Raw genomic sequence first — 20,502 nt, 5'->3', positions numbered from 1 at the left:
TATTTTAATTTAATTAATTCCTAAATAGCTGTACATTTTACAAAGTCAAACCTTGTCAAACCAATCTTGCTCATTTAGCATTATTATTACAGTTTCTACATTATTATTACATGACCATTTATGTGAAGCTGCTTTGACACAATCTACATTGTAAAAGCGCTATACAAATAAAGCTGAATTGAATTGAATTGAAGTTTCGTGAATTATAAATTAATTGATTTAAACTTCATTATTATTATTATTATTATTATTATTTTAACTATGTTTATTATTATTATTAATTATTTATTATTTATATGTTGAGATGAGATGAATCGTTTACTCACGTGATTCAGATTGGCGATTCAAATTGTGGTTGCTATAGCAACGCGTGGTATGATTTGACTCCATATATAAACACCGAGACTCGCCGCTATCTGTTGATTGAGGAGAGGCGAATTTCTGAGACATTTGCTGAGGATTACTGTGCTGATACTGCGATTCTTCAAGGAGACCAGAGAATTTCTGACAGAAGACTTTTATTTTACAAGGAGATCGACGCTCAGAGCTGAAATTATTCCTTTTGACACGTTTTGTTGCTCTTTTGTTGTGTTTATTTTGATTTTGATCTTGTTTTTATTGACATTTTTATTGATATTTGATCTTTGTTCTTGTTTTCAGGTTTGCTGGAGTTTGGAGGAGTTTGTCAGATGGGTGAAAACCGCAGTGAGTGTTTTAGTTTTTATTTGTTTATGATCAATCATGATATGATGTTGTGTAATGTTTGGGGAAATGTGATGTAAATAAACTGGTACAAATGAACCCATTTCAACACAACTGTTCCCCGATATAAGTGATCAGATGTCTTTTATTCTCTGTAGATGCAGCTACTAAAGTTAATTGTTGATTAATTCTTATAATCTTATAATAAACGTGATATGTTGTTGTTGTTGTTGTCGTTGTCTCAGGCCGCTCCAGATCCAGGAGTTCTGCTTTCATCCAGGCAGCTGTTCAGGACGTCAGGACACATGATGGTGATGGTGAAACCCAGACCGTGAGCCAAGAGCTTGATGGATTTCTCGCACCTCTGCCTTCCCTGTTGGCCAAATCTGTGTCCACAGATCAGGGTAACAGGAAGAGGAAGCGGCAGAGCGGCAGCCAGCAAACACCAGAAGATGAACGTCCGTCCACCTCATCTAGAAGAGCTCTCAAACGCTCTCGCAGAGGTCAGAATGGCTTTTTGAAGAAGTGATGATGATGTTTCAGTAATGCTCTTTTACAGTTTTCTCTACTGCTGCATGTTTTCTTTGAACACACATTTCTACTGCTCCTCTGTGTTGCAGACGCGTATGCAAAGGGCCCACTGCTGGGAGACGGTGGATTTGGCTCTGTGTTTGCTGGGATGCGCAGGTCTGATGGACTGCCAGTAAGTCGTTTTCTCCGCTCTTCATTCAAACAGCCTTTAGAAATCCTGATCTCAGTAAATGTGATGTGTGAGGATCAGGCAGGTGTGATTTATTATGCTTTATCTGTCTACAGGTCGCCATCAAGTATGTGTCTAAAGAGCGGACACAGAGGAGACTGAGAGTTGTGAGTTCAGTGTGAACCTGTTGTTGTGTTTGATGTTTCATTGGGTTCTGAATCCAATCGTTTGTCCTGCAGGAAGGTCAGGGTCGGCTGCCGCTGGAGGTGGCACTGATGACCCGCGTCAATTCAGCTCCTGCCTGCCCCAACGTCCTGCAGCTGCTAGACTGGTTTGACCGTCCCAGACGCTACATCCTGATCCTGGAGCGTCCGGATCCCTGCCAAGACCTCCAGAGCTTCTGTGAGGAGAACGGCTGTCTGGATGAGGGTCTGGCCAAGAAAGTGCTGGTGCAGCTGATCGCGGCTCTGAAACACTGCGAGAGCCGCGGAGTCCTGCACCGGGACGTCAAGCCAGAGAACCTGCTGATCTCCACAGAGTCCCAGGACATCAAGCTGCTGGACTTCGGCTGTGGAGATCTGCTCAAGCGCTCGGCCTACAAATACTTCGCAGGTGGGTTTGTGTTGCAGAAGGAAACACTCTGTGGATGTTTGTGAGCTTTTGATGATCCACCAAAGGGAATTTGTGTGTGCTGGAGTGTTTTGAACGGGTGTTTGTGTCTCCTTGTGTCTCTCAGGAACGATTCAATACGCTCCACCTGAGTGGTTCTGCAGACAGCGCTACCATGCGGGTCCAGCTACGGTGTGGTCAGTGGGAGTGACCCTCTTCAACATCCTGTGCAACCGTTTCCCCTTCGGAGGCTCACTGAGGGTCACGTCCAGGAGCAAACTGACCTTCCCCATAACTCTGTCAACAGGTAAGAGACTCACTGAGAGATCAGCAGAAGTGTGTTGCTCTGTGTTTCTGAACACGGTGTTGTGTGTATCAGAGTGCCGTCAGCTGATTGGCTGGTGTCTCAGTCCAGCGGCGGCTGATCGGCCCAGTTTGGACGATATTGAGCGCCATCCCTGGTTACAGTGAACAGGTGGCCAGTGACTTGACACTTATCTGAGTGACGCACTCATGGCTTTGATTGTGTTGTTAGGGTCAGTCTGGATTAATGATCTTAATGATTTGTGTAGGGTGAGCAGGAGTCACACAGGAAGTGCAGAGAACTGCTTCCTGATCACCTGCAGAATGAGGAGTGGGCACCTCACTAACTAATGGCCGACTCACCCAGGGCCGGGGCCCCTTTACCTGCACTAAGCCACCGCTTCAGATGACTTTAATGTTAATAGGGATTTTAATAATAAACGTATTATTTAGACAAATAATCCAGGTGTAGTGTCTTCCTAGAGTGACTGGAGAGAGCTCAAATAAAGGGAGAGTTCACACAGAAATCCAGATTTACTCACTGTTTACTCAAACTCAAGCGGTTTCAAATCTTTAAGAGTTTCTTGTTTTCTGTTTTGCACAAAATAAAATGTTTTGAAGAAGCTGAAAACCTGTAACCGTTGACTTTCATAGTAGCAAAAACAAACAAGTCAATGGGTACAGCTTTTCAGCTTTCTTCAAAATATCTTCTTTTGTATTGAACAGAATAAAGAAACTCAAACAGGTTTGGAGCAAGTGAAAGGGAGTTAATGATACAGAATTGTTATTTTGGGGTGAACTATCCATTTAAGTCCTCTTAATGGAGGTTTTCATAATGGTTTTAAAATGAAGATTGCAGCTCTACTGACTGAGGCTAAAGGTGTGATGAAATATTGTTTTGGTTGTTATTCCATTAAATGATCTTATAGATCTATAATATATAAGTTTTGGTGGAGTTGTTGTGGTAATTTGCCCACAGTAGCAGTAAAACCTCTGAAATGGTGTACACATCTGATGATCTAAGACCTAGTTTTTTGTTTTTTTAATATTAGGAATGTTCAGAGCTCTGTTAGATGTACATTTGCATTCTACATTTCTGTTGTTGTAGCAGGGAGATGTTTGTTTTGTGGCATGAAAAGAGTTTAAGAACTTCAGTTTTAGCTGGGAGTACTACTGCATATGCACTCATGTGATTGGCTTAAATTATATTAAACTGAGAGACCCAGAAACAACACTGAGTCCTTTCTGAGACTGCAAGTCAAATATTCTGAAAAAAACATTTAACCTTTCTTAAATGTATTTACATTTTTAATCATTAAAAACTTACAATATTAGAATCAATGAAAATAGGATGCAGATGCCAGAACATTGTCATTAACACTCTTTTGAATCATATTTCTACTAAAGAACAATGACTTTAGTTTACTCTACTTTACATTCTGCTGGTTCTGACATTAGAATAAATACTGAAGTCTGAACTCTGAGCTCTTTCATTCCTCTGCCTTTGTTGCTGTGTGGAAGGCATGTCTAATGAAGCATAACACACTTCATCACCAGCCTGAAACAGAATATATTTAATTAAAATAAGAAACAAATAAATAAACAAATAAATATATTATATTATATTGATGTAATTTATGTTGCTGCTAAACTATTGCGAATAATATATATTAAAATTATTCTCAAAATGTGCTCATACTGTACCTCAACATGTCTGTTCTCAGCCCCAGAACCTACAGAAACTTAACAAAAGATAAGAATAATTTACATTTTATAATTTGAGATATACATTTTTTACGAATAGCTGATGACCTGTAGTTTTCTTCTGACAGAGGCAGTAGACGCAGATGGAGAAGAGGAGAACACACACCGAACACACACCGAACAGCAGATTCCAGCAGAAAACACACTCTGATGCAGGTGATGTGGAGGTGCTGTTAAACCGTTCAGCACAAGGAGACTCTTGCTCTAAAATGAACAACAGGCCATTATTAAAGTGAATATATATTTAGTTATTATATTCATTTTATTTTATCTTTACTGATTACACACAATAATGAAAAATATGAGTTTAACACGGATGAATTTGCTAAAAGTGGTTGGAAAATCAGAAGTTAAAGATTCTAATATTAAATACACTATAAATCATCGTTTTACAAAATATAATGAATTTGCTGTTAATTTAATTTAAAGTATTATTAGAAACTAAGATACACTTTAAAAACTAATTATAAACACTTATTTTACTAATATACTTTATTAAATATACATTATTTCTGTATTTGAAGTCGGACTATGGCTGCAGGATTGTGTTGCTTAATTATTTGCAGGACTTTGCATTAATTATCGATAAAATTCATTCAAATAATATTAAAATAATAAAACTTTAGGTAAACATGTAAACTTATCATTAAAGCACAGCTATATTATGAAGAGATAAACTATAATTAACACTAATATTAGCTGTAATCCATAATCATCAAAATGAACTGAAATAAACACTAGAAATAAATTATTCTGAGTGTAATGAATGATTAAATAATTCCCCAGCACGGTTTAATTGAGAAAATATCTTTTGCAACACATTTTTAAACATAATATGTTAAATAAATAATCTCTAATAACTCATGACACAATATTTTAATAGTTATTTTACAAGACACTAGTATTCAGCTTAAAGTGCAGTTTAAAGGCTTAACTGGGTTAATTAGGTTAACTAAAGTTAGTTTAATTTAGGCAAATCATAGGACAACAGTGTTTGGTTCTGTAGCCAAAAAAAAAAAAAAATCTTACAGGGCTAATAATAATGTGCTTAATTTTTTGTTTGTTTTTATCAAAAACTGTTTTCACTTCAGCCAAACTGAAAAATAAACTTCACTGATCTGATAAGATCTCTTAGATCATTGTCACAAAGCACAGATTTTCCATTAGGCTTTCTTTAGTCTTGTGTATTGATTAATGTGCGCGAGGGCAACTATTGGTTTAATGAGGGAGTTTTCTGAGAGATGAAGAGCTGTAAAGTGAGTGTTCAATTACAAAAAGAAATGATTATACAAACTCAGTGTTTCCTTTTATTAACATTGACAAAACCGTATTACTTTAAAAGAAATATGATTATCAAAGCATGTCTTAGAGCGAATAAGCCCAACAGGTTTTTTATGTAATCGCCTTTTATCTTAATTTATATATAAAATAAATGTTTAATTAGTAATCACTACTGATGGGTTAGATTTTCAATATTCAATATTGTTCAGTAATTATTCAGCAGTAATTAAACATCTCTGTAGCATTTCCTCCTGCAGATGTGGTTCAGTCAGTTCAGCACTGCAGGGAGCTGTCCATTGTGCTGAATTTACTCCACACTAAACTCTCTTCTCACATTAAATTCATTATAAGTGTCTGATCAGTGAACAGGATACTGTCATTTCTCAACAACTAAAGAAGGTCTAATGTAGAAATTAAAAGATAATAGGAAATACAGCAGATGGATTTGCTTTATGAAAGGAAATTTTGTTGAATGATTATTACAATTTGGTTTAAATGTTGAATGTTGCACTCGTACATGTTGCATTGCTCTGCTCTTCTTTAAATAAATCAAACCTCAGTTGTGTGCTGTTTACACTGTCTCTGATTCATGGCACGTATTTTAATAAATCAGACTTTTGCATCTTCAGTTTCTCATCAATTCCAAGTCATGAAAATATTAAAAGCAACATTTACAGCTGCAGCGTGCACTAAATATTTTCTTACTTTTCTTATTTCTGTTTTTTTCTAACCACAGTTTATCTCATGCATTGATGTGTGTATTGAGCATGCAAGATCACCAGCTTGACCACAAACAGTTTTAGGACATTCAGTCTGTTGCATGCCTGAATAAAAACACTTGTGGTTTGTGTTCTCGCCTAGCTTTTCACAGCAACTGCAACATCACTGCACCAGGAGCGTCAGTAAAGACCAAGAAGAAGAAGAAGAAACACAGCACTGAGCCTGAAAGCTGATGTACTGTAGGCTGCAAGCAGAATCCTTTATGACCCAGGGATAATTTAATATAAAAAATGTATATCAATATAATAAATGAATCATATTATTAATCATATTATTCACTTTATAAATAATTTTTAACTACATTCAAAAAATAGAAACCTGTTTACCTTTAGTATGTTTACTTTAATTAACTTTGATATATTTTTACTACTGTAAACTGGTGTATAAAATCAGGCCGCTTCAAGGCAGACTTTGCACCCTTAACAGAAGTTCAGAAGCTCAAATCACATCAAATCATCAAACGTAATGACAAACGAGAGATGTTTTTCTGAATTTAATACAATCTTTTTTTGTTTTAATATAAATGAACAAGGCTAGATCGGTTAGGAAAATTCTAGCAAATGTACAAGCTAATTGTCATTACAGACCTTGTGACAGTAATTTAGCTTATTGAAAGCTGTATATTAGTGATGAAAACAGCTATTTAGATTCATACAAACAGAAATAATGTATTTATAAACTTGCACCTTTCTGCTGTGGACGCCATCTTGTGGTCAGACGCGGGAACTCATTCGGCAGGTGAACTTTTGTGCTTTCTAGCCGTTGAGTGAACACAAAGTCCCTTAAAAAGCCTTCACATACATCCAAAATAACGAAAACATTAATAAAACTTAATAATATTAAATCTGAAAACAAGAGCAAATGAAAAGTACATAAATATGACTGAACCATGTAGCCTACCAGATGATGATACAAACGGCCATGTGATCTGAAATCGTGCGTAGACCATAGACTGTAAAATATAGGCATAGACATAGAAATTGTGAACGATTTAATTTACTTTCTATTATTTACAATAATAAACTTTTTTTAACTTATATTCCTAATATCTACGTGAGCAGTTAGCACTGTACGTGTAATTAAACAGCATGCACTTACATTGCTTGGGCCACTAATAGAAAATATATGAGTTAATTTTATTATTTTAATTTAATTAATTCCTAAATAGCTGTACATTTTACAAAGTCAAACCTTGTCAAACCAATCTTGCTCATTTAGCATTATTATTACAGTTTCTACATTATTATTACATGACCATTTATGTGAAGCTGCTTTGACACAATCTACATTGTAAAAGCGCTATACAAATAAAGCTGAATTGAATTGAATTGAAGTTTCGTGAATTATAAATTAATTGATTTAAACTTCATTATTATTATTATTATTATTATTATTTTAACTATGTTTATTATTATTATTAATTATTTATTATTTATATGTTGAGATGAGATGAATCGTTTACTCACGTGATTCAGATTGGCGATTCAAATTGTGGTTGCTATAGCAACGCGTGGTATGATTTGACTCCATATATAAACACCGAGACTCGCCGCTATCTGTTGATTGAGGAGAGGCGAATTTCTGAGACATTTGCTGAGGATTACTGTGCTGATACTGCGATTCTTCAAGGAGACCAGAGAATTTCTGACAGAAGACTTTTATTTTACAAGGAGATCGACGCTCAGAGCTGAAATTATTCCTTTTGACACGTTTTGTTGCTCTTTTGTTGTGTTTATTTTGATTTTGATCTTGTTTTTATTGACATTTTTATTGATATTTGATCTTTGTTCTTGTTTTCAGGTTTGCTGGAGTTTGGAGGAGTTTGTCAGATGGGTGAAAACCGCAGTGAGTGTTTTAGTTTTTATTTGTTTATGATCAATCATGATATGATGTTGTGTAATGTTTGGGGAAATGTGATGTAAATAAACTGGTACAAATGAACCCATTTCAACACAACTGTTCCCCGATATAAGTGATCAGATGTCTTTTATTCTCTGTAGATGCAGCTACTAAAGTTAATTGTTGATTAATTCTTATAATCTTATAATAAACGTGATATGTTGTTGTTGTTGTTGTCGTTGTCTCAGGCCGCTCCAGATCCAGGAGTTCTGCTTTCATCCAGGCAGCTGTTCAGGACGTCAGGACACATGATGGTGATGGTGAAACCCAGACCGTGAGCCAAGAGCTTGATGGATTTCTCGCACCTCTGCCTTCCCTGTTGGCCAAATCTGTGTCCACAGATCAGGGTAACAGGAAGAGGAAGCGGCAGAGCGGCAGCCAGCAAACACCAGAAGATGAACGTCCGTCCACCTCATCTAGAAGAGCTCTCAAACGCTCTCGCAGAGGTCAGAATGGCTTTTTGAAGAAGTGATGATGATGTTTCAGTAATGCTCTTTTACAGTTTTCTCTACTGCTGCATGTTTTCTTTGAACACACATTTCTACTGCTCCTCTGTGTTGCAGACGCGTATGCAAAGGGCCCACTGCTGGGAGACGGTGGATTTGGCTCTGTGTTTGCTGGGATGCGCAGGTCTGATGGACTGCCAGTAAGTCGTTTTCTCCGCTCTTCATTCAAACAGCCTTTAGAAATCCTGATCTCAGTAAATGTGATGTGTGAGGATCAGGCAGGTGTGATTTATTATGCTTTATCTGTCTACAGGTCGCCATCAAGTATGTGTCTAAAGAGCGGACACAGAGGAGACTGAGAGTTGTGAGTTCAGTGTGAACCTGTTGTTGTGTTTGATGTTTCATTGGGTTCTGAATCCAATCGTTTGTCCTGCAGGAAGGTCAGGGTCGGCTGCCGCTGGAGGTGGCACTGATGACCCGCGTCAATTCAGCTCCTGCCTGCCCCAACGTCCTGCAGCTGCTAGACTGGTTTGACCGTCCCAGACGCTACATCCTGATCCTGGAGCGTCCGGATCCCTGCCAAGACCTCCAGAGCTTCTGTGAGGAGAACGGCTGTCTGGATGAGGGTCTGGCCAAGAAAGTGCTGGTGCAGCTGATCGCGGCTCTGAAACACTGCGAGAGCCGCGGAGTCCTGCACCGGGACGTCAAGCCAGAGAACCTGCTGATCTCCACAGAGTCCCAGGACATCAAGCTGCTGGACTTCGGCTGTGGAGATCTGCTCAAGCGCTCGGCCTACAAATACTTCGCAGGTGGGTTTGTGTTGCAGAAGGAAACACTCTGTGGATGTTTGTGAGCTTTTGATGATCCACCAAAGGGAATTTGTGTGTGCTGGAGTGTTTTGAACGGGTGTTTGTGTCTCCTTGTGTCTCTCAGGAACGATTCAATACGCTCCACCTGAGTGGTTCTGCAGACAGCGCTACCATGCGGGTCCAGCTACGGTGTGGTCAGTGGGAGTGACCCTCTTCAACATCCTGTGCAACCGTTTCCCCTTCGGAGGCTCACTGAGGGTCACGTCCAGGAGCAAACTGACCTTCCCCATAACTCTGTCAACAGGTAAGAGACTCACTGAGAGATCAGCAGAAGTGTGTTGCTCTGTGTTTCTGAACACGGTGTTGTGTGTATCAGAGTGCCGTCAGCTGATTGGCTGGTGTCTCAGTCCAGCGGCGGCTGATCGGCCCAGTTTGGACGATATTGAGCGCCATCCCTGGTTACAGTGAACAGGTGGCCAGTGACTTGACACTTATCTGAGTGACGCACTCATGGCTTTGATTGTGTTGTTAGGGTCAGTCTGGATTAATGATCTTAATGATTTGTGTAGGGTGAGCAGGAGTCACACAGGAAGTGCAGAGAACTGCTTCCTGATCACCTGCAGAATGAGGAGTGGGCACCTCACTAACTAATGGCCGACTCACCCAGGGCCGGGGCCCCTTTACCTGCACTAAGCCACCGCTTCAGATGACTTTAATGTTAATAGGGATTTTAATAATAAACGTATTATTTAGACAAATAATCCAGGTGTAGTGTCTTCCTAGAGTGACTGGAGAGAGCTCAAATAAAGGGAGAGTTCACACAGAAATCCAGATTTACTCACTGTTTACTCAAACTCAAGCGGTTTCAAATCTTTAAGAGTTTCTTGTTTTCTGTTTTGCACAAAATAAAATGTTTTGAAGAAGCTGAAAACCTGTAACCGTTGACTTTCATAGTAGCAAAAACAAACAAGTCAATGGGTACAGCTTTTCAGCTTTCTTCAAAATATCTTCTTTTGTATTGAACAGAATAAAGAAACTCAAACAGGTTTGGAGCAAGTGAAAGGGAGTTAATGATACAGAATTGTTATTTTGGGGTGAACTATCCATTTAAGTCCTCTTAATGGAGGTTTTCATAATGGTTTTAAAATGAAGATTGCAGCTCTACTGACTGAGGCTAAAGGTGTGATGAAATATTGTTTTGGTTGTTATTCCATTAAATGATCTTATAGATCTATAATATATAAGTTTTGGTGGAGTTGTTGTGGTAATTTGCCCACAGTAGCAGTAAAACCTCTGAAATGGTGTACACATCTGATGATCTAAGACCTAGTTTTTTGTTTTTTTAATATTAGGAATGTTCAGAGCTCTGTTAGATGTACATTTGCATTCTACATTTCTGTTGTTGTAGCAGGGAGATGTTTGTTTTGTGGCATGAAAAGAGTTTAAGAACTTCAGTTTTAGCTGGGAGTACTACTGCATATGCACTCATGTGATTGGCTTAAATTATATTAAACTGAGAGACCCAGAAACAACACTGAGTCCTTTCTGAGACTGCAAGTCAAATATTCTGAAAAAAACATTTAACCTTTCTTAAATGTATTTACATTTTTAATCATTAAAAACTTACAATATTAGAATCAATGAAAATAGGATGCAGATGCCAGAACATTGTCATTAACACTCTTTTGAATCATATTTCTACTAAAGAACAATGACTTTAGTTTACTCTACTTTACATTCTGCTGGTTCTGACATTAGAATAAATACTGAAGTCTGAACTCTGAGCTCTTTCATTCCTCTGCCTTTGTTGCTGTGTGGAAGGCATGTCTAATGAAGCATAACACACTTCATCACCAGCCTGAAACAGAATATATTTAATTAAAATAAGAAACAAATAAATAAACAAATAAATATATTATATTATATTGATGTAATTTATGTTGCTGCTAAACTATTGCGAATAATATATATTAAAATTATTCTCAAAATGTGCTCATACTGTACCTCAACATGTCTGTTCTCAGCCCCAGAACCTACAGAAACTTAACAAAAGATAAGAATAATTTACATTTTATAATTTGAGATATACATTTTTTACGAATAGCTGATGACCTGTAGTTTTCTTCTGACAGAGGCAGTAGACGCAGATGGAGAAGAGGAGAACACACACCGAACACACACCGAACAGCAGATTCCAGCAGAAAACACACTCTGATGCAGGTGATGTGGAGGTGCTGTTAAACCGTTCAGCACAAGGAGACTCTTGCTCTAAAATGAACAACAGGCCATTATTAAAGTGAATATATATTTAGTTATTATATTCATTTTATTTTATCTTTACTGATTACACACAATAATGAAAAATATGAGTTTAACACGGATGAATTTGCTAAAAGTGGTTGGAAAATCAGAAGTTAAAGATTCTAATATTAAATACACTATAAATCATCGTTTTACAAAATATAATGAATTTGCTGTTAATTTAATTTAAAGTATTATTAGAAACTAAGATACACTTTAAAAACTAATTATAAACACTTATTTTACTAATATACTTTATTAAATATACATTATTTCTGTATTTGAAGTCGGACTATGGCTGCAGGATTGTGTTGCTTAATTATTTGCAGGACTTTGCATTAATTATCGATAAAATTCATTCAAATAATATTAAAATAATAAAACTTTAGGTAAACATGTAAACTTATCATTAAAGCACAGCTATATTATGAAGAGATAAACTATAATTGACACTAATATTAGCTGTAATCCATAATCATCAAAATGAACTGAAATAAACACTTGAAATAAATTATTCTGAGTGTAATGAATGATTAAATAATTCCCCAGCACGGTTTAATTGAGAAAATATCTTTTGCAACACATTTTTAAACATAATATGTTAAATAAATAATCTCTAATAACTCATGACACAATATTTTAATAGTTATTTTACAAGACACTAGTATTCAGCTTAAAGTGCAGTTTAAAGGCTTAACTGGGTTAATTAGGTTAACTAAAGTTAGTTTAATTTAGGCAAATCATAGGACAACAGTGTTTGGTTCTGTAGCCAAAAAAAAAAAAAAAAAAAATCTTACAGGGCTAATAATAATGTGCTTAATTTTTTGTTTGTTTTTATCAAAAACTGTTTTCACTTCAGCCAAACTGAAAAATAAACTTCACTGATCTGATAAAATCTCTTAGATCATTGTCACAAAGCACAGATTTTCCATTAGGCTTTCTTTAGTCTTGTGTATTGATTAATGTGCGCGAGGGCAACTATTGGTTTAATGAGGGAGTTTTCTGAGAGATGAAGAGCTGTAAAGTGAGTGTTCAATTACAAAAAGAAATGATTATACAAACTCAGTGTTTCCTTTTATTAACATTGACAAAACCGTATTACTTTAAAAGAAATATGATTATCAAAGCATGTCTTAGAGCGAATAAGCCCAACAGGTTTTTTATGTAATCGCCTTTTATCTTAATTTATATATAAAATAAATGTTTAATTAGTAATCACTACTGATGGGTTAGATTTTCAATATTCAATATTGTTCAGTAATTATTCAGCAGTAATTAAACATCTCTGTAGCATTTCCTCCTGCAGATGTGGTTCAGTCAGTTCAGCACTGCAGGGAGCTGTCCATTGTGCTGAATTTACTCCACACTAAACTCTCTTCTCACATTAAATTCATTATAAGTGTCTGATCAGTGAACAGGATACTGTCATTTCTCAACAACTAAAGAAGGTCTAATGTAGAAATTAAAAGATAATAGGAAATACAGCAGATGGATTTGCTTTATGAAAGGAAATTTTGTTGAATGATTATTACAATTTGGTTTAAATGTTGAATGTTGCACTCGTACATGTTGCATTGCTCTGCTCTTCTTTAAATAAATCAAACCTCAGTTGTGTGCTGTTTACACTGTCTCTGATTCATGGCACGTATTTTAATAAATCAGACTTTTGCATCTTCAGTTTCTCATCAATTCCAAGTCATGAAAATATTAAAAGCAACGTTTACAGCTGCAGCGTGCACTAAATATTTTCTTACTTTTCTTATTTCTGTTTTTGTCTAACCACAGTTTATCTCATGCATTGATGTGTGTATTGAGCATGCAAGATCACCAGCTTGACCACAAACAGTTTTAGGACATTCAGTCTGTTGCATGCCTGAATAAAAACACTTGTGGTTTGTGTTCTCGCCTAGCTTTTCACAGCAACTGCAACATCACTGCACCAGGAGCGTCAGTAAAGACCAAGAAGAAGAAGAAGAAACACAGCACTGAGCCTGAAAGCTGATGTACTGTAGGCTGCAAGCAGAATCCTTTATGACCCAGGGATAATTTAATATAAAAAATGTATATCAATATAATAAATGAATCATATTATTAATCATATTATTCACTTTATAAATAATTTTTAACTACATTCAAAAAATAGAAACCTGTTTACCTTTAATATGTTTACTTTAATTAACTTTGATATATTTTTACTACTGTAAACTGGTGTATAAAATCAGGCCGCTTCAAGGCAGACTTTGCACCCTTAACAGAAGTTCAGAAGCTCAAATCACATCAAATCATCAAACGTAATGACAAACGAGAGATGTTTTTCTGAATTTAATACAATCTTTTTTTGTTTTAATATAAATGAACAAGGCTAGATCGGTTAGGAAAATTCTAGCAAATGTACAAGCTAATTGTCATTACAGACCTTGTGACAGTAATTTAGCTTATTGAAAGCTGTATATTAGTGATGAAAACAGCTATTTAGATTCATACAAACAGAAATAATGTATTTATAAACTTGCACCTTTCTGCTGTGGACGCCATCTTGTGGTCAGACGCGGGAACTCATTCGGCAGGTGAACTTTTGGGCTTTCTAGCCGTTGAGTGAACACAAAGTCCCTTAAAAAGCCTTCACATACATCCAAAATAACGAAAACATTAATAAAACTTAATAATATTAAATCTGAAAACAAGAGCAAATGAAAAGTACATAAATATGACTGAACCATGTAGCCTACCAGATGATGATACAAACGGCCATGTGATCTGAAATCGTGCGTAGACCATAGACTGTAAAATATAGGCATAGACATAGAAATTGTGAACGATTTAATTTACTTTCTATTATTTACAATAATAAACTTTTTTTAACTTATATTCCTAATATCTACGTGAGCAGTTAGCACTGTACGTGTAATTAAACAGCATGCACTTACATTGCTTGGGCCACTAATAGAAAATATATGAGTTAATTTTATTATTTTAATTTAATTAATTCCTAAATAGCTGTACATTTTACAAAGTCAAACCTTGTCAAACCAATCTTGCTCATTTAGCATTATTATTACAGTTTCTACATTATTATTACATGACCATTTATGTGAAGCTGCTTTGACACAATCTACATTGTAAAAGCGCTATACAAATAAAGCTGAATTGAATTGAATTGAAGTTTCGTGAATTATAAATTAATTGATTTAAACTTCATTATTATTATTATTATTATTATTATTTTAACTATGTTTATTATTATTATTAATTATTTATTATTTATATGTTGAGATGAGATGAATCGTTTACTCACGTGATTCAGATTGGCGATTCAAATTGTGGTTGCTATAGCAACGCGTGGTATGATTTGACTCCATATATAAACACCGAGACTCGCCGCTATCTGTTGATTGAGGAGAGGCGAATTTCTGAGACATTTGCTGAGGATTACTGTGCTGATACTGCGATTCTTCAAGGAGACCAGAGAATTTCTGACAGAAGACTTTTATTTTACAAGGAGATCGACGCTCAGAGCTGAAATTATTCCTTTTGACACGTTTTGTTGCTCTTTTGTTGTGTTTATTTTGATTTTGATCTTGTTTTTATTGACATTTTTATTGATATTTGATCTTTGTTCTTGTTTTCAGGTTTGCTGGAGTTTGGAGGAGTTTGTCAGATGGGTGAAAACCGCAGTGAGTGTTTTAGTTTTTATTTGTTTATGATCAATCATGATATGATGTTGTGTAATGTTTGGGGAAATGTGATGTAAATAAACTGGTACAAATGAACCCATTTCAACACAACTGTTCCCCGATATAAGTGATCAGATGTCTTTTATTCTCTGTAGATGCAGCTACTAAAGTTAATTGTTGATTAATTCTTATAATCTTATAATAAACGTGATATGTTGTTGTTGTTGTTGTCGTTGTCTCAGGCCGCTCCAGATCCAGGAGTTCTGCTTTCATCCAGGCAGCTGTTCAGGACGTCAGGACACATGATGGTGATGGTGAAACCCAGACCGTGAGCCAAGAGCTTGATGGATTTCTCGCACCTCTGCCTTCCCTGTTGGCCAAATCTGTGTCCACAGATCAGGGTAACAGGAAGAGGAAGCGGCAGAGCGGCAGCCAGCAAACACCAGAAGATGAACGTCCGTCCACCTCATCTAGAAGAGCTCTCAAACGCTCTCGCAGAGGTCAGAATGGCTTTTTGAAGAAGTGATGATGATGTTTCAGTAATGCTCTTTTACAGTTTTCTCTACTGCTGCATGTTTTCTTTGAACACACATTTCTACTGCTCCTCTGTGTTGCAGACGCGTATGCAAAGGGCCCACTGCTGGGAGACGGTGGATTTGGCTCTGTGTTTGCTGGGATGCGCAGGTCTGATGGACTGCCAGTAAGTCGTTTTCTCCGCTCTTCATTCAAACAGCCTTTAGAAATCCTGATCTCAGTAAATGTGATGTGTGAGGATCAGGCAGGTGTGATTTATTATGCTTTATCTGTCTACATGTCGCCATCAAGTATGTGTCTAAAGAGCGGACACAGAGGAGACTGAGAGTTGTGAGTTCAGTGTGAACCTGTTGTTGTGTTTGATGTTTCATTGGGTTCTGAATCCAATCGTTTGTCCTGCAGGAAGGTCAGGGTCGGCTGCCGCTGGAGGTGGCACTGATGACCCGCGTCAATTCAGCTCCTGCCTGCCCCAACGTCCTGCAGCTGCTAGACTGGTTTGACCGTCCCAGACGCTACATCCTGATCCTGGAGCGTCCGGATCCCTGCCAAGACCTCCAGAGCTTCTGTGAGGAGAACGGCTGTCTGGATGAGGGTCTGGCCAAGAAAGTGCTGGTGCAGCTGATCGCGGCTCTGAAACACTGCGAGAGCCGCGGAGTCCTGCACCGGGACGTCAAGCCAGAGAACCTGCTGATCTCCACAGAGTCCCAGGACATCAAGCTGCTGGACTTCGGCTGTGGAGATCTGCTCAAGCGCTCGGCCTACAAATACTTCGCAGGTGGGTTTGTGTTGCAGAAGGAAACACTCTGTGGATGTTTGTGAGCTTTTGATGATCCACCAAAGGGAATTTGTGTGTGCTGGAGTGTTTTGAACGGGTGTTTGTGTCTCCTTGTGTCTCTCAGGAACGATTCAATACGCTCCACCTGAGTGGTTCTGCAGACAGCGCTACCATGCGGGTCCAGCTACGGTGTGGTCAGTGGGAGTGACCCTCTTCAACATCCTGTGCAACCGTTTCCCCTTCGGAGGCTCACTGAGGGTCACGTCCAGGAGCAAACTGACCTTCCCCATAACTCTGTCAACAGGTAAGAGACTCACTGAGAGATCAGCAGAAGTGTGTTGCTCTGTGTTTCTGAACACGGTGTTGTGTGTATCAGAGTGCCGTCAGCTGATTGGCTGGTGTCTCAGTCCAGCGGCGGCTGATCGGCCCAGTTTGGACGATATTGAGCGCCATCCCTGGTTACAGTGAACAGGTGGCCAGTGACTTGACACTTATCTGAGTGACGCACTCATGGCTTTGATTGTGTTGTTAGGGTCAGTCTGGATTAATGATCTTAATGATTTGTGTAGGGTGAGCAGGAGTCACACAGGAAGTGCAGAGAACTGCTTCCTGATCACCTGCAGAATGAGGAGTGGGCACCTCACTAACTAATGGCCGACTCACCCAGGGCCGGGGCCCCTTTACCTGCACTAAGCCACCGCTTCAGATGACTTTAATGTTAATAGGGATTTTAATAATAAACGTATTATTTAGACAAATAATCCAGGTGTAGTGTCTTCCTAGAGTGACTGGAGAGAGCTCAAATAAAGGGAGAGTTCACACAGAAATCCAGATTTACTCACTGTTTACTCAAACTCAAGCGGTTTCAAATCTTTAAGAGTTTCTTGTTTTCTGTTTTGCACAAAATAAAATGTTTTGAAGAAGCTGAAAACCTGTAACCGTTGACTTTCATAGTAGCAAAAACAAACAAGTCAATGGGTACAGCTTTTCAGCTTTCTTCAAAATATCTTCTTTTGTATTGAACAGAATAAAGAAACTCAAACAGGTTTGGAGCAAGTGAAAGGGAGTTAATGATACAGAATTGTTATTTTGGGGTGAACTATCCATTTAAGTCCTCTTAATGGAGGTTTTCATAATGGTTTTAAAATGAAGATTGCAGCTCTACTGACTGAGGCTAAAGGTGTGATGAAATATTGTTTTGGTTGTTATTCCATTAAATGATCTTATAGATCTATAATATATAAGTTTTGGTGGAGTTGTTGTGGTAATTTGCCCACAGTAGCAGTAAAACCTCTGAAATGGTGTACACATCTGATGATCTAAGACCTAGTTTTTTGTTTTTTTAATATTAGGAATGTTCAGAGCTCTGTTAGATGTACATTTGCATTCTACATTTCTGTTGTTGTAGCAGGGAGATGTTTGTTTTGTGGCATGAAAAGAGTTTAAGAACTTCAGTTTTAGCTGGGAGTACTACTGCATATGCACTCATGTGATTGGCTTAAATTATATTAAACTGAGAGACCCAGAAACAACACTGAGTCCTTTCTGAGACTGCAAGTCAAATATTCTGAAAAAAACATTTAACCTTTCTTAAATGTATTTACATTTTTAATCATTAAAAACTTACAATATTAGAATCAATGAAAATAGGATGCAGATGCCAGAACATTGTCATTAACACTCTTTTGAATCATATTTCTACTAAAGAACAATGACTTTAGTTTACTCTACTTTACATTCTGCTGGTTCTGACATTAGAATAAATACTGAAGTCTGAACTCTGAGCTCTTTCATTCCTCTGCCTTTGTTGCTGTGTGGAAGGCATGTCTAATGAAGCATAACACACTTCATCACCAGCCTGAAACAGAATATATTTAATTAAAATAAGAAACAAATAAATAAACAAATAAATATATTATATTATATTGATGTAATTTATGTTGCTGCTAAACTATTGCGAATAATATATATTAAAATTATTCTCAAAATGTGCTCATACTGTACCTCAACATGTCTGTTCTCAGCCCCAGAACCTACAGAAACTTAACAAAAGATAAGAATAATTTACATTTTATAATTTGAGATATACATTTTTTACGAATAGCTGATGACCTGTAGTTTTCTTCTGACAGAGGCAGTAGACGCAGATGGAGAAGAGGAGAACACACACCGAACACACACCGAACAGCAGATTCCAGCAGAAAACACACTCTGATGCAGGTGATGTGGAGGTGCTGTTAAACCGTTCAGCACAAGGAGACTCTTGCTCTAAAATGAACAACAGGCCATTATTAAAGTGAATATATATTTAGTTATTATATTCATTTTATTTTATCTTTACTGATTACACACAATAATGAAAAATATGAGTTTAACACGGATGAATTTGCTAAAAGTGGTTGGAAAATCAGAAGTTAAAGATTCTAATATTAAATACACTATAAATCATCGTTTTACAAAATATAATGAATTTGCTGTTAATTTAATTTAAAGTATTATTAGAAACTAAGATACACTTTAAAAACTAATTATAAACACTTATTTTACTAATATACTTTATTAAATATACATTATTTCTGTATTTGAAGTCGGACTATGGCTGCAGGATTGTGTTGCTTAATTATTTGCAGGACTTTGCATTAATTATCGATAAAATTCATTCAAATAATATTAAAATAATAAAACTTTAGGTAAACATGTAAACTTATCATTAAAGCACAGCTATATTATGAAGAGATAAACTATAATTAACACTAATATTAGCTGTAATCCATAATCATCAAAATGAACTGAAATAAACACTAGAAATAAATTATTCTGAGTGTAATGAATGATTAAATAATTCCCCAGCACGGTTTAATTGAGAAAATATCTTTTGCAACACATTTTTAAACATAATATGTTAAATAAATAATCTCTAATAACTCATGACACAATATTTTAATAGTTATTTTACAAGACACTAGTATTCAGCTTAAAGTGCAGTTTAAAGGCTTAACTGGGTTAATTAGGTTAACTAAAGTTAGTTTAATTTAGGCAAATCATAGGACAACAGTGTTTGGTTCTGTAGCCAAAAAAAAAAAAAATCTTACAGGGCTAATAATAATGTGCTTAATTTTTTGTTTGTTTTTATCAAAAACTGTTTTCACTTCAGCCAAACTGAAAAATAAACTTCACTGATCTGATAAGATCTCTTAGATCATTGTCACAAAGCACAGATTTTCCATTAGGCTTTCTTTAGTCTTGTGTATTGATTAATGTGCGCGAGGGCAACTATTGGTTTAATGAGGGAGTTTTCTGAGAGATGAAGAGCTGTAAAGTGAGTGTTCAATTACAAAAAGAAATGATTATACAAACTCAGTGTTTCCTTTTATTAACATTGACAAAACCGTATTACTTTAAAAGAAATATGATTATCAAAGCATGTCTTAGAGCGAATAAGCCCAACAGGTTTTTTATGTAATCGCCTTTTATCTTAATTTATATATAAAATAAATGTTTAATTAGTAATCACTACTGATGGGTTAGATTTTCAATATTCAATATTGTTCAGTAATTATTCAGCAGTAATTAAACATCTCTGTAGCATTTCCTCCTGCAGATGTGGTTCAGTCAGTTCAGCACTGCAGGGAGCTGTCCATTGTGCTGAATTTACTCCACACTAAACTCTCTTCTCACATTAAATTCATTATAAGTGTCTGATCAGTGAACAGGATACTGTCATTTCTCAACAACTAAAGAAGGTCTAATGTAGAAATTAAAAGATAATAGGAAATACAGCAGATGGATTTGCTTTATGAAAGGAAATTTTGTTGAATGATTATTACAATTTGGTTTAAATGTTGAATGTTGCACTCGTACATGTTGCATTGCTCTGCTCTTCTTTAAATAAATCAAACCTCAGTTGTGTGCTGTTTACACTGTC

General features: G+C 36.6%; 3 protein-coding genes and 1 long non-coding RNA gene across 9 annotated transcripts in view; 3 read left to right on the top strand and 1 right to left on the bottom strand.

The window, feature by feature from the left end:
- The window catches only part of rufy3 (RUN and FYVE domain containing 3), an 881,807-nt gene that overhangs the window by 396,144 nt on the left and 465,161 nt on the right, over window positions 1–20,502 (bottom strand). The gene's annotated exons all lie outside the window — the stretch shown is intronic.
- LOC148679708 (uncharacterized) overlaps window positions 1–20,502 on the top strand; it is an 890,299-nt gene that overhangs the window by 799,301 nt on the left and 70,496 nt on the right. The window lies entirely within an intron of this gene.
- On the top strand, window positions 78–6,313 carry LOC147844121 (serine/threonine-protein kinase pim-3-like). 2 transcript variants are annotated; one of them, XR_015491573.1, is made up of 8 exons: window positions 78–705; window positions 948–1,205; window positions 1,323–1,405; window positions 1,519–1,569; window positions 1,642–2,014; window positions 2,139–2,318; window positions 4,147–4,310; window positions 6,096–6,313. XR_015491573.1 is itself a non-coding variant. In XM_087254026.1 (8 exons), the coding sequence occupies exons 1-7, from the start codon at window positions 690–692 to the stop codon at window positions 2,480–2,482; spliced, it is 1,053 nt and encodes a 350-aa protein (XP_087110152.1). In that variant the 5' UTR covers window positions 264–689; the 3' UTR covers window positions 2,483–2,486; window positions 2,584–3,538. The 2 variants fall into 2 exon arrangements, 1 of the variants encoding a protein (XP_087110152.1); XM_087254026.1 differs by lacking the exons at window positions 4,147–4,310; window positions 6,096–6,313 and adding exons at window positions 2,391–2,486; window positions 2,584–3,538 and having other exon boundaries at window positions 264–705.
- LOC147844120 (serine/threonine-protein kinase pim-3-like) lies at window positions 6,221–13,270 on the top strand. 5 transcript variants are annotated; one of them, XM_087253973.1, is made up of 9 exons: window positions 6,563–6,877; window positions 7,940–7,984; window positions 8,227–8,484; window positions 8,602–8,684; window positions 8,798–8,848; window positions 8,921–9,293; window positions 9,418–9,597; window positions 9,670–9,765; window positions 9,863–10,052. In XM_087253973.1, the coding sequence occupies exons 2-8, from the start codon at window positions 7,969–7,971 to the stop codon at window positions 9,759–9,761; spliced, it is 1,053 nt and encodes a 350-aa protein (XP_087110099.1). In that variant the 5' UTR covers window positions 6,563–6,877; window positions 7,940–7,968; the 3' UTR covers window positions 9,762–9,765; window positions 9,863–10,052. The 5 variants fall into 5 exon arrangements, with proteins under 5 accessions (XP_087110102.1, XP_087110100.1, XP_087110099.1 ...); XM_087253976.1 differs by lacking the exons at window positions 6,563–6,877; window positions 9,670–9,765; window positions 9,863–10,052 and adding exons at window positions 6,221–6,313; window positions 11,426–13,270; XM_087253974.1 differs by lacking the exons at window positions 6,563–6,877; window positions 9,670–9,765; window positions 9,863–10,052 and adding exons at window positions 6,221–6,371; window positions 11,426–13,270.

The sequence above is a fragment of the Danio rerio genome, chromosome 5 (genome assembly GCF_052040795.2).
Source record: "Danio rerio strain M-AB ecotype USA chromosome 5, GRCz13ab, whole genome shotgun sequence".
In the NCBI taxonomy this organism is placed as follows: domain Eukaryota; kingdom Metazoa; phylum Chordata; class Actinopteri; order Cypriniformes; family Danionidae; genus Danio; species Danio rerio.
The sequence above is the reverse complement of the archived record's forward strand: the minus strand, read 5'-3'. Positions and strand labels throughout refer to the sequence as shown.